This window comes from Dromiciops gliroides, chromosome 2 (assembly GCF_019393635.1).
Source record: "Dromiciops gliroides isolate mDroGli1 chromosome 2, mDroGli1.pri, whole genome shotgun sequence".
Taxonomy (NCBI): Eukaryota; Metazoa; Chordata; class Mammalia; order Microbiotheria; family Microbiotheriidae; genus Dromiciops; species Dromiciops gliroides.
Genome location: NC_057862.1, coordinates 73,782,632 through 73,797,161, shown reverse-complemented (window position 1 = coordinate 73,797,161; position 14,530 = coordinate 73,782,632). Strand labels below are relative to the sequence as shown.

Here is a 14,530-nt window from a genome sequence, read left to right as displayed (position 1 = left end):
TATATATTATTATTTAAGTTCTTGAGAATAAGAAAAATTAGAATAGTGTCAATTTTTCCTCACAAAAAATAAAATACTTTGGAATAAATCATAAAGGGAATGATTTCAGTAACTTTAGAAAAAGAAATGAACAGACAAAACTAGGATGAGAACCACTGTGGCAGGGATGGAGTTAAGGGGCTGGATCCAGGAATTATAAAAGAAAAAAAAAATTGACAAAGACAAAGATGGCTTAAGAGTATATAATGCCAGGCTCAGAGTCAGGAAGACCTGGGTTGAAATCCCATTTCTGATACTAATTAGTGAACCTGGGTAAGTCTCTTAACCTCTATTGCAGGGTATACTGAAGTCAACTCAAACCAGCTGTTAAATTTTCAATTGGGCATTTACACCTTGAAAATGGACAAATCAGGGCTTGATTGTTTTGTTGATTTTCTAGATTTAAGACAGTGATGCAGAATATGTTAATAATGCAGATTAAACTTAAAAATGTTAAACATTAATCAGTACATCAGGGTCTCTCTGCCTCAGTGAGTTACAGGAGTGTGGTGGCAATGACTAAGGAGAGAAGAGGGTGTATATAAGAGAAATGTTACAAAGGTAAAAATCAACAAGACTCTCTCTCCTCTTCAAACCCCAAGTTAATTCATGCTTGTCATAGAATTAGCACATTCAATCTAGTGTAACTAGCTAAGGTTGATATTACCTGCAATTTGAGGAGAGCATAGAAAGATCCCCATGTGTATCCCCCTGGGACTCCCACAAACTCAATTTCCCCCATTGAACACACTATAATTTTTTTAAAAATAAAGATTGCCTATTTTGGTTCCTTTTCAGGGATTAGGCTGATAAAACCTCAGTGAGGATTGAAGTAAAAAAAGGGAGGTACTAGATTTGGTTTGGGAACAACAATGATTTTAAATTTACTATGCTATACATTGTTCAGGGCAGGATCAGGAAGTGATATAGTAAAAAGAAGGAACTTAGACCTGGGCAAGTCACTTAACCCCCCATTGCCCCGCAAAAAAAAAAAAAAAAAGAAGAAGAAGAAGGAACTTAAAGCATGCAAAGGATGATATATAAGAGCAGAGAAACAATCTGTAAATTAATGAGGATTTTATGGGAATAAGAAAAGCAGTTCAAGGGACAGAAAAAGAGATCCATAAGCAAAAGTTAAAGGAGGCAGAGTTAACAGGAAAAAACTCAAGACTCAGAATCTAGGATTCAGCTCCAGAAAGAGCTTCTCTCTGGATGATGAAACATGTTTTCTACTTCCAGGGAAAGGGTCAATGGATTAAAGCAGCAGTTCTCAGACTTTTTGGCCTCAGTATCCCTTTACATTCTTAAAAAATTAAGAATCCCCCAAAGAGTTTCTGTTTTTGTGGGTTACTACCTTCATGGATATTTACTGCATTAGAAATGAAAACATCTTAGCATTATTATGAAAATAGTTCTGAACTTTCAGACCAAAAGAGAGAGACAGAGAGAGAGAGAGAGAGAGAGAGAGAGAGAGAGAGAGAGAGAGAGAGAGAGAGAGAGAGAGAGAGAGTTGGGTACCATGTTTTGAGAAGGGCTGGGGAAAAAAACCCCACAAATAAACAAATAATTTTTTTAAAAAAGAGAGAAGGGCTGAACTAGAGATAGAATGAAGCATATATTTTCAGAATGACCAATGCCTAGGTTTGTTTAGACTGACTATACTTGTTAAAAGGGACAGTTTTTATTTGAGGAAGATAAAGGTGGAGATGGAGGCAAAGTTGGTAGATAGTAATAGTGATACAATCAAAGAAAAACAAAAAAAATCATGAAGGAAACATTTAAAAATTCCCAGGAGAAAGAAGTTCTAAAGGAGGCACAAACAAACAGCACAGTTTTGTTACTATTGTGTTAAAATTAAAAGGTACTTTTAAAATATTTATTGATATTGGTTAAATTCATAATAAAAAGGACATTTAAAAAATTTAAAAGACTTTTTATAGCATCTAGTACAGTAGATGCATATAATTCTTATTGCAATACTTCAAGGACCTGTAATTTCTCTGTTGTGGATACAGATACAGACTAAAATCCTTCCAAATCTTGGAGGAAGACAGTAGTCATGAAATGCTATGGCCAACAAAAGTCATTCCCCTCTGATCATTAGACTCCCTGAATTTAGGGAGGCTAGTCTGCAGGTAACAGGACCAGCACCTGAATCTTTTCTAGCTTAAGGTGGCCTGCCAGAGCTTGAACTCTTTTGGCATAACCTTCCCAGAGTCCATGTTAGTGAAGGATGGGCAGCTAGGTGGCGCAGTGGATAAAAGACCTTCCCTGGATTCAGGAGGACTCGAGTTCAAATCCACGTTAGTGAAGGAACATACAGTAAAGTGAAATAAAATAAACTGAGTCAAAAATCAACAAAGAGTCCTGATAGGGACTTTAGAGAAACAGATACTTTATGCACTGAAATTAGTTCATGTAACTGTAAGTTATTATTAAGAAATATAATTATATTTAGTATATATAAAATATTGAATATTAATGTATAAGTGAGATAATTATATAGTAATATACAAATATATAATTTTACTATAATATGTTATAGTAATGATTATGTCATGTGATATAACACATAACATTATGTGTTGTATATATGGATATATTACATCATAAAGATGTATATGTAATATACATCATTATATGTGTATATATAATAAAATATGTATTACTACATTAAGAAATGTTTGTCGTGATATTTAATATTATTTCTAATAAGATGTTTAATGAAAAACACAGTCATCCTCTGTCTATCTTCTCTTTCCCTGCCTTGTGTTACCTCCCCAAATGTCCTTTACAACCTGGGACAGGGAGGTCTTAGAATCTCAAGGTCATTTTTTGGTCACCAGGAAGTTGGGATGGTTCCATAGTCATCCTGAGATTTAAGGCCTGGGCCATTTCAAACTCCTTCCAACTTTATGACTCTATGATTCAAAAACATCCCTTTGACATATTAGGCTGAGTTATGAAACAGGTCATAGTTAAGAGCCAGAGTGGAAAGAGGGGGAAAAAAAGTAGAGAGGGCAGAAAAAACGGATGGACTGAGGGAGGGACAGAAAGACCAAAGTTCCTACTTAAGGTTTTCCAAGTATTCCTGAAGATGCTTCTGGATCTTCTCCTCTTTCTCATAGATCTCCAGCAGGGCAATGGCCTCATCATGATTCTGGCAGTAAACTTTGTATACCCCCTCAAGCTCATCCCGATGCTCCAAGAATACAGGTCCTTTAAAATAGAAAGGGATATTAAGCAATCCAAGTATAAATAGCTTCCTTCTCCTTGATCAATTCACCTTGAGATACTTAAGGTATCAGCACAGTATGCTAACTCTAAGGTATTACATGAGCAGGAGTTTGGTTAAAAATTGGTACTTACCCTTTAGTACCAAATTCCCAATTAAAAGAATAAGAATACTGAAAGAAATTAAAGAAGTGTAGTGTATGGTGCTTTTAAAACAAAAACACTGAGAATTATATTAGAAAGAAATTTCAGCCTACATTTGTTTTTATTTTCCATAAAGTACTAAATAAAACTTTAAAGCAAAAAGAAATTCCCTCAGTGACTAGATAGAACTGAAAACTGAGGCCATCTGATGAGAACTCTCAACTTCCTCCTGCCATTCTGCTAAAATTCTCAATGCCTCTGGCCATCTTTTTCTTTACCCTACATTCTCACAGAGATTGCTCTTTTCCTTGCTCTTTTCTATTTAACCCCTCCAACATCTTCTAGGATCTTGACCAATAAAGCATCTTCCCTCTCTCATGCATACACGCGCACACACACACGCGTGCACACACGTACACACATCCTCCCACCCATGCATGTCCCCCTTAGCTAAAACAAAACAAAAAAATCACCATTTGAATCTTTTGCGATACAATTTCTACCATCCCTTGCATGGTCAAATTTCTTGAATAAATGACTCCACAGCAATACTTCCTCACCACCCAATACCTCATTTGGCTTCTTTTTCCATAGTTATAATAATTGCTATTTCTAAAGGTAGTACTAATGACACCCCTTTTATGTTGATCCAGTGCCCACTTCTCAATCTTTATTTTTCTTGACTCTCCTACATTTGAAATCACTGGACCAACCTTTACTTCTTTAAAATGTCAAATCCTACATAATAGATTCTTTACCTGCTCCTTTTCTGTCTCCTTCACTGGCATTCTGTCCTACGCAGAGGGGGAAGTATCAGTTTCCCCAAGGTAAAATTCCTCAGCCCTTGGTCCTCTCCATATTCACTGTCTCAAAAAGCTTATCTTCTCCAATGGTACAACCCTCTTCTTTATAATGATGACTCCCCAAAATGACTCTGGCCCTGCATTTTCACAAGACTTTTACTCTTTTAATTTCCAACTATTTTAAGGATATTTCTGCTTTGATTTCCTGCCAATTAACTTATTTCTTATTTTAAAGTTTCATTTGTTGCTGTATTTAGGATACTAGTCATTTCCCCTTAAGTAAACCCTTCCCATCAAACCCTTCCTTGTAACAAAAAAAAGAAAAGCTAAACGACACAGTAAGTAACTGCACTTGACAACAAATAGCACCTTCTACACCCATCATACTCTCCTGAAGGGATGGGGAGAGGTATTCAAGTCACTTATTTCTGTAAATGACACAATTCTTACCCAGGTATAGTATTAAGAGCCATCTTTGCACTATCTCAGAGTCTCCTTCCTCTCCATTATTATCACTACCATTCTGGGACATCTAGGTGGTGCAGTGGATAGAGCACTGACCCTGAAGTTGGGAGGACCTGTGTTAAAATCTCACCTCAAATACTTACTAGCTGTGTGACCCTGAGCAAGTCACTTAACTCCAATTGCCTTAAAACATCCAGGGCCATCTCCAGTGATCCTGATGTATATCTTGCCACTGCACCCAGATGGCTCTGGAGGAGTGAGGTTGGTGACCTTGCTTGCACAGCCTTCCCTCACTTAAATCCAATTCACTGCAAGTCATGACATCACCCTGGTGTTATGATCCTCTTCGAGAATGAAGGACAAACAACAACATTGCCACCATTCTAATACAGACCTCAACACCTCATTCTTCATTATTGCAAAAAGTCTCTTAATCGGCCTCCCTGACAGCAATCTTTCCAAACTAACTTGGTTGGATACTGCTGCCTGAATAATCTTCCTGAAACATGGTGCTTCACGTCATTCTCTTTAAACTCTGCCTTTGCTCATTATTTTTCGGTTTTGGTTTTTGGGTTTTTTTGTGGGGCAATGAGGGTTAAGTGACTTGCCCTGGGTCACACAGCTGGTAAGTGTCAAGTGTCTGAGGCCAGATTTGAACTCAGGTCCTCCTGAATCCAGGGCCAGTGCTTTATCCACTGCACCACCTACCTGCCCCCGCTCATTTCATTCCTGGCATTTATTCTTTCTTCACTTTACCCTCTTAAAACCTCTACTTTCCTTCAAAGCTGAACTCAAACACCCCTTCCTACATATGAAGCCTTTCCCAATTCCCTTGGTAGGTCCTTCACCTTCAACTAACCTTATATGTTGTTGTTTGTCCTTCATTCTTTGGGGTTTTTTTGTTTTGTGAGGCAATGGGGGTTAAGTGACTTGCCCAGGGTCACACAGCTAGTAAGTGTTAAGTGTCTGAGGCCGGATTTGAACTCAGGTACTCCTGACTCCAGGGCTGGTGCTCCATTGACTGTGCCACCTAGCTGCCCCATTTGTCCTTCATTCTTGAAGAGGACCATGACATCTGGAGGTGATGTCATGACTTGCACTGAACTGGATTTAAGTGAGGGAAGGCTGTGCAAGGCCACTAATCTCACTCTCTCCTCCAGAGCCATCTGGGCAAAATATATATATCAGCATAACTGGAGATAGCCCTGGATGTTTATAAAGCAACTGGGGTCAAGTAACTTGCCCAGATCACAGAGCTATTAAGTTTCAGAGGTGAAATTTGAATTCAGGTCCTCCCAAATTCAGGGTCAGTGTTCTATCCATTGTGCCACCTAGCTGCCCAACCTTATATGTATTTTGAATATATTTATATGTGTACATCTTGTCTCTCCCTATAGAATATAAGCTCCCTGATGGCAGGACTTTTGTTTTTGACTTTGTATTTCAAGCACCTAGCACACTGACTGGCATATAAATAAATGCTTGCTGACTGAATAAAAAAGTTACAAGGATTCTTTAATGCCTGTGAATCAAATCTAAACTCCTTTGTCTGGATTTTTCAAGTCCCTCCAAAATCTGGTCTTTTATCCTGTCCTTATTTTCCACTGTTCTAATATTGATTCTCTTCTCTAATCACATCAGTTTTCTAATTGTCTCTCACTACATAAATACCCTTTCTGTTCTTCAAAGCCCAACTTCCCTCACCTCTATATGGCCTTTAGACACCACATTTATATGCCCTTTCTGTAACCTGTTAGCAGATGTAGTTACCTGTCCAGACTCTAAACACTTTATGAATAGGAAGAGTGTTTTCTGCTTCTACTACATCTGACAAAGTGTCCATAGTCCCTTAAGCATCCCATTGATTTACTTAAAGCAAGAAGTATCTGATGTTCTGTGTATTTGTTTGGTTTTATTCTAGTTTTTTCTAACTATCTGCTTATTACAAGCTACACAATAATGATCAGTTAGGTATTTAGGACTTATGGAGACCATCTCCTAATCCACTCTTCTACTCAGAGAATTCAATGTCAGCTTGTGTCCTGTGTCCTCCAAATAGCATTATAAGACTTAAAAGGAATTTGATAAAAGTCCTCTACAAAGATCCCTGACACAAAAAAGAACAGAATCCTGAAATTTTGGGGCCTTTATTTTAGTCTTGGCCTCTTTTTAAAAAGTTCATTAAAACTATACTATCGAGGGCAGCTATGTGGAGCAGTAGATAAAGCACCAGCCCTGGATTCCGGAGTACCTGAGTTCAAATCCGGCCTCAGACGCTTGACACTTACTAGCTGTGTGACCCTGGGCAAGTCACTTAACCCCAACTGCCTCACCAAAAAAACCCCAAAAAACCAAAAAACTATATTATCCAATTTTTTTTAAATGTTGGATTTGTGATGACAAGATTAATGTCTTAACATAATCAACTGTACGGAAATAAAAACAGTCCTGTGGTCTCATTGATTCAGGAATCCTCTCCAGTGATGCAGACTATAACCCATTCATGCTTGTCTCTGCTGCGCAACTCTTATCTTATCCAGACTCCCATAAATAGGGAACAGGGTTACGCCTGACATTTTGGAAGTCTTTCTCAATTTCTTTTGATATTACAAAACACCAATAGGAACACTATGATACTTCACATTTCATCTCTCAATCTTTTCATTTGACTATCCCATCTTTTCTTCCTGTCACATAATTACTCAAAGATGTCCTCTATTCCTGTTCTTTGGAATGAATCCTTGGTCATGTGGTACAGCTAGCTAGCCCCCACCACATGCCTTTCCAATGCTCTCAGAATAATATTCATCTTTAGCTCTTCAGAATCAGTAGTGTTCTACATCTCACTGCCCTCTAACAATACCAATAAAATGTTAGGTACTGAAAAGATGGGCCTTTCTTTCATAGGTAGCATGGGGTCAGTAAAAGAGTTTAGCAATTTGCCTGAAAGAACAGAAGCAAGGCTTTCTCCCTCCTTTTCAGCTCTGGATCTAGTTTATTGTCCATTTGTATTGTTTCAGATATTCCCATTGTTGGAAAAATTCTATATGGTGTCCAACCAAATGCATGCCGAAACCTGGGCGACAGACATTCTTTATCCACTGCTCTTTCTTGCATGTATGGACACAGGCCAAACTCTTTTGAGCCAATACTGATCTTTACCAGGAAAATCTGCAGTGTCCTGAGGCTTGCTGCAGTGAGAACAATGTCATGTGCAAAGAGGAGCATCCAGAAGACCTCACTATCCACAAGGAATCCCTCCATGACACCATATTCTTCACTAGAACTCCTCTACCACAGTGGAAAATACCTTGATTGGCATGTTCCTGTCTTAAGCCTTACCAGAGATATTTATGAGAATCACTGAAACAGAGTTATTTCTGTTGTTCCATCTTCCAAGTAATACTGAATCATTTTGACAGGAGACACTTTGCTTTAAAAAGGCCTTTTGGGGGTTTTTCCTAGTCAAACAAATGATTTTTTATATAATCAACAAAGTAAGAAAAATGAGATCTTAAAATTTTTTACATTTTTCAGGCCACTGTGAGATGAAAAGAATGCAACACATTGGTTAATATCACTTGTGAAAAAGTCTTGCTTATTTCCTGGTGGATACTCTCCCTCATTGAGTGTGCCTTCAGTTCAAGGATAGATGATTATTATAAAGATTGTGTATAGATAAGACCACATGGGCATATAGATTTGTACTTACTGTTCTCTTGGTCACTTTTTTTTTTTTAGTATTAATAAGGTCCAAGATTTTTTTCCACACCTCTGATGTCTTCCACTCCTTCAAATACCTTACATATTGCTCCCTCAATCCCTTTACAACAGTTTTGGGGTTAGCATTGATCTCCTCTATGGATTCTCAGTCTAATTCTTTTTAGTAGCATTTTTATCTCCTCTGTAAGTACCTTGGGGGTTGTGATGCTGGATCTAAGTGTAGTAGTCTCATGGTCTTCAATAAAGACAACTGTTAAAATGTGGGGGTTTTTTGTTGTTTTGTTTTGTGGGGCAATGAGGGTTAAGTGACTTGCCTAGGGTCACACAGCTAGTAAGTGTCAAGTGTCTGAGGTCGGATTTGAACTCAGGTCCTCCTGAATCCAGGACCCGTGCTTTATCCACTGCGACACCTAGCTAAGGTTTAGGTTTAAAAACCTAAAATGGTGTTTAAAAATCATTTTCATTTTTTTTTTCTGTTTGTAGTTGTCCTTCTATTTTCATCTTGAATGCTCTTAGGATTATTTTGCCTAGTTGCATATCTTACCAAGATTTCTCTCATAATCATCCAGTGTGTTTCTTCATAAGAGTTTATAGATGAGTTTATATTCTAACCTAGTGTTGCCTTTGACATTCATCCCTATCTGTGTGGCAGTAATTCAGGCAAATGCTGACTAAGGCGCTATCTTGGTTCTTTTGGTTTCTATGTTGTGGCAATTAATTTACACTGGCTAACTAACTTTCTGGATGAAATTATTATAGTAAGATGGGTAAAATGTAAAAGGTAGAAATACCAGGCAGAAGGTGCTGCAATCTAGGTATGAACTGATGATAGCTGGGAACAGGGAGGTAGCAGTGATAAGCCAGAAAAACAAAAGTTTCTAATAAAGAAATGGCAAAATATGGCATATATTAGGTTGGGGGGACGAAGAGTCAAAGGTCACTTCAAGGTTTCTTGACTAAGAAATTAGAATAACAGTGGTACCACTAACAGATATGGAAACAGCTGTATGGAGAAGCTATTTTTTTTAAGTGGGGGGAGGAGACAAAGGTGATTAGTTCAGATAAAGTATTTATTCTATGATTACTGACTACATGATGGTACTATGTTACGATACAAATAAGTTACTGAAAGAGGTGGGACTTGAGAACAAGATTTGCACAAGCGGCTTTAGGGGCTTGAAAGTCATTCCAGACAAATCTTTGGGCATTTTGGTTCTTCTAAAATTCTCAAGTTACCAATTACATTTAATCAGCTATTACTCTATTAAAATTACGGGGTTGGAGTGACATGTCCTTTTATTTCCTCTGTTCATCATCAGGGAAATAACTAAGTGGTATGAATAACTTGGGAAAGAATCATATGATGAAAAGAACACTGGACTAATAAAGAGTCAGGAGAACTAGATTCTAGTCCTGACCCTTCACCAACTAAGCAATATGACCTTGAACAAGTTATTTAACTGCTCATAGCTTAAGTTTCCTTCTATATAAAATTATACGGTTGATCTAGATGCTCATTAGGATCTGTTACTCCTCTAAGAGTCTGTGATTCTAATGGCCTCAAAGCAGGTGGCTTAAGAGAGAAGCACAATAAGTGAATAATCCACAAAATGAATAACCAAGACTTGCTTACTCCAAATTATGACAAACACCAGTTGTATTCTATGGCCTTTCTAGGACAAAGTCCAGAAAAGGTTGGTTTAGGGAAAGGTAATACTTGCAGTCCATACCTACAGTATCAGTGGTTTCTAAAGCAGCCAGCAACTGCTTTGAGACATTAACCACCATCTGGATATTTCCAAAAAGCGCCTCAAAATCCACGTTCTGCACCTGGAAGACAAAAGGGACATATACATGTAATGATACATAAAGATGGGTTCACCAGAGCAGACACTGAAAATATATCCCTCCACATCCCAGAACTTCCTAACGTGAGCTTTTTCTTCAGCTGTCACTGTTGCAAAAATCAAAAGTCTAATAGCAGTGTAACTTCCCTACATCTATCACATACCATCATCACTCCTGAAATACCCCCCACCTCATTCTTTAACCCATGATAAATCTGACTATAGATATATTGAGCTTAACCTGTGATGCCATGAAAGGGAATTCCAGGGTACACATTTCCACCTAGCACTTAGAAGTTTTGGGTCACGCTCCTTTCTGTAGGAAGCATTGAAGAATACCCTTCATCATAGCTAGGAAGTCAGGGGCCACTTAACTAAGGCCTCCACATACCCGGACAAACTCTTAACTCAATAGGGTAGCTGCTGCCCCCACTGACATCCCTTTGCGGAAACTTCTCAGTATCAGTTCAGTCAAAATCTCTAAGAGTTGCAGCCACTTTTAGGGTCCTAAGGAGCAAGATTTATAGGGAACTTCGAAGGAATAGTAGCAAGGTTGTTGAGATGGTAGCTGAGTCAAGTACTATCAGGACAACCGAGCCTTAAATTGACAGTAATTTATCTGCAAGGGCCCTAGAATTATCTCAGTAGAAGTCACTGCCTTGTTTTTACCTAATTAAATCCTTGTGGCAAAAGCTTCCCTGTCCTAACACCATCAGGATGCGAGCATTCTGCCCCATTTGTCTCACCTGTGCCTGCTGCAGGGGCACCATGATCTGTTCAATGCACATCTCCAGATCCCGCACATAGTCCTTTTCAGTTTGGAGGAGTTCTTCTACTACCTTGGCTCTTTTCTCCAGCATTCTCTGCTCTGGGTCATCAGAGGCCACCGACACAGAGGGTGACTCCAGGGATGCAGACTGAGAGGAGAGGAGAGTCATTTCTAGAAAGAAAGACAGAACAGTGACCTCACCTGGAGCTTCTTGCACCAATGAAATCATGGTCCAAACATCCCCATAGCCCCCAAAAAGATACAGCGTGTTAAGAATCTAAAGCATTAAATAAGGCATAAGGGACCGCTAGGTAGCGCAGTGGATAAAGCAGCAGCCCTGAATTCAGGAGGACCTGAGTTCAAACCTGGCCTCAAACACTTGACACTTACTGGCTATGTGACCCTGGACAAGTCACTTAACCCCCATTGCCCCACAAAATGATAGATGATAGATAGACAGATAGATAGATGAGGTATAAAACCATTCTCCAAATAAGTGCTTCTAGGCCAAAGGGAAGACAAAGCTCTCGGTAGCTCTCAGGAGGGCCTGTTCACTTAGGATTTACATGTTTATACAGCACTGCATATATAATGTTCATAAGAGATTAGTTCTGAAACAAGTCATATGTGATGAGCCATACAAGTTTCTATAGATTCTAGGTGTGACACTGCTCCTCCTAATACTTAACTTTCTCCACTGCTCACAAGTCAGGCTATGTTACCACTCATCCACAAGGAGACACATTTCAAAGCATTCTCCTTCCTTCCACGTGGCCACTGTAGAGTACACAGGGCCCCTCCCGAGCAGTTGAAGCCGTTCTTAGGCACAAAGATCTATCCCACCCTGACATCAACCTTATACACTCAACTGACTCTCCACACTTGGACTTACCATGTACTTCTTCTCGTCCTTCCCTGAGCCAGCCCAGAGGAGTTCTCAGTAAATGGGAGAAGAGGGGAAGAGGAGGGTGAATGGCACAGGCTCAATAACAAGGAGAGAGAACCAACAACTACCGCTCCAGGAAGGGCCAAAACAAGCCTGGGAAGGGTTAACAGTAAATAACAAGGGTCCAGAGGTGAACTAGTGGCTCACCTGGAAGAGAGGACATTCAGTGACACATGGCACCCTGGAGCTTCTTGAACAACATCAGGCTCTGAGGCTGGAGAAACAGCCTGGGAACTCGGAGTTTGGCACAATAGGCCAGCCTGAGCACATTTTGCTCAGGACCTAAGATAGGATTTCATCAATGTCCCAGAAAAAGCTCTTATGGTTCTTTTATTTATTTGTTTGTTTGTTTAGGGATTTTTGCCCAATTACATGTAAAAACAATTTTTAATGTCCATTTTTAAAACTTTGTGCTCCAAATTCTCTTCCTTCCTCCCTCCCCCCACCCTTTAAGAAAGCAAGCTATTCAATATAAGTTACACATGTGTAGTCATGTAAAACATTTCCACATTAGTCAGGTTGTGAAAGAAAACAGACCAAAAAACCTCAAGAAAAATAAACTAAAAAAAAAAAATGCTTCAATCTATTCAGACACCATCAGTTCCTTCTCTGGAGATGGATCTCATTTTTCATCATAAGTCCTTCAGAGTTGTCTTAGATCATTGTATTGCTGAGAACAGCAAAGTCATTCATAGCTGATCATCTTACAGTATTGCTGTTACTTTGTACACAGTACATATCACTTTGCATCAGCTCATCTAAGTCTTTTCAGGTTTTTCTGAGAGCATCCTGCTCACCATTTCTTATAGCACAATAGTGTTGCATCATAACCACATCCCACAATTTGTTAAACCAATTCCCTAATTGATGGGCATCCCCTTGATTTTTAATTCTTTGCACCAGAAAAGAGCTGCCATAAATATTTTTGTACATATAGGCCCTTTTTGTTTGGATACCAACCTAGTAGTGGTATTACTAGGTCAAAGAGTGTGCATGGTTTTATAACCCTTTGGCTACAGATCCAAATTGCTCTACAGAATGTTTGAATCAGTTTACAACTCCACCAAGAGTGAATTATTTGTCTCATTTTTCTCACATCCCCTCCAATATTTGTCACTTTCTTCTTCTATCCTATTAGCCAATCTAATAGATATGAGGTACTACCCCAAAACTGTTTCAATTTGCCTCTCTCAAATCAATAGGGAGAGAATTTTTTTTATATAGGTATAGATAGCTTTGATTATTTCATCTAAAAACTTCATATTGGGGCAGCTAGGTGGTGCAGTGGATAGAGCACCAGCCCTGGAGTCAGAAGGACCTGAGTTCAAATCCGGCCTCAGACACTTAACACTTACTGTGTGACCCTAGGCAAGTCACTTAACCCCAATTGTTTCACCAAAAACAAACAAAAAAGCCAAAAAAACTTCATATCTTTTGATCATTTATCAATTGGGAAATGGCTCTTATTTTAATAAGTTTGACTCAGTTGTCTATATGTTTGAGAAATGAGGCCTTCATCAGACAAACTTGCTCCAAAAATTTTTCAGTTACTATTGCTAACTATTTCTCCCCATCCTATTCCCTCCCCATGACATTTACTCTATTGTCTATCTCCTTTCACCCTGTCCCTCCTCAAAAGTGTTTTGCTTCTGACTGCCCCCTCCCCCAATCTGCCCTCCCTTCTATCCCCCCCCCATCACCTTCCCCTCCTACTTTCCTGCAGGGTAAGATATATTTCTACACACAATTGAGTGTGTATGTTATTCCCTCTTTGAGCTAATTCTGATGAGAGTAAGGTTCACCCACTCCCCAATACCTCCCCCATCTTCCCCTCTGTATAAGCTTTTTCTTGCTTCTTTTATATGAGATCCTTTACCCCATTCCATTTCTCCCTTTCCCTTTATGGTTCTCTCCATTACCACAGATACTATAGTGATGAATATTTGTTGGCTAATTGATTAATGAAACATGTCAGTGGACAGTGAAATGTGTTTCTAAATACCCAGGTTCATAAGTTAATTTAAGGGACCTGTTTCAAATGTCTGGAGAGAGAAGTGCTAAAAGTATTTACTTATAGGTAATCAAGTTGGATGATTTTGAAACTGAAAATATGTATTTATTGTATCATTTAATTTCTAATCTGAAAAACCAAGTTATTTGCAGTTTAATATAATGAAAAGCTTGCTATTTTATTTACATGTCTAATGATTTCAAAGAGGAATTCCAGATTCTGCATTGCTATATTCACATAGACTATTTGTTCACTTAAGAAAATTATTACAACTAAAAAATATGGAAATGAGAAAGGAACATAGTAAAGCAAAAAATAAAATAGCGCTATCACCCAAACTGTGGAGCTAGAATAGTTTGTCACAAGTTTTTAACTCTTCTTGACTAGGATTCTTGAAATTCCTCATTATTTGGAAAGCAATGTGGATAAACACATTCTCTACACTGATATGCCTAGGTCATAAAAACATTACTTACCTAGAGGTTATAAAACAACTTTCTGCTAAAAGAAAACCATAAAAGGCTAGTTAGCTTATTCCAGAAATTGGAG

At 38.6% G+C, this 14,530-nt stretch overlaps 1 protein-coding gene across 1 annotated transcript in view; it reads right to left on the bottom strand.

Annotated features, from left to right (window-relative positions):
* LOC122744097 (dynamin binding protein) overlaps positions 1 to 14,530 on the bottom strand; it is a 123,192-nt gene that overhangs the window by 13,475 nt on the left and 95,187 nt on the right. The window contains exons 5-7 of the mRNA XM_043989441.1: positions 11,002 to 11,195; positions 10,139 to 10,238; positions 3,111 to 3,258 (exon numbers count right to left, since the gene is read on the bottom strand). Of these exons, the coding sequence (XP_043845376.1) occupies positions 3,111 to 3,258; positions 10,139 to 10,238; positions 11,002 to 11,195 (442 nt within the window). The remainder of the gene's footprint in view (positions 1 to 3,110; positions 3,259 to 10,138; positions 10,239 to 11,001; positions 11,196 to 14,530) is intronic.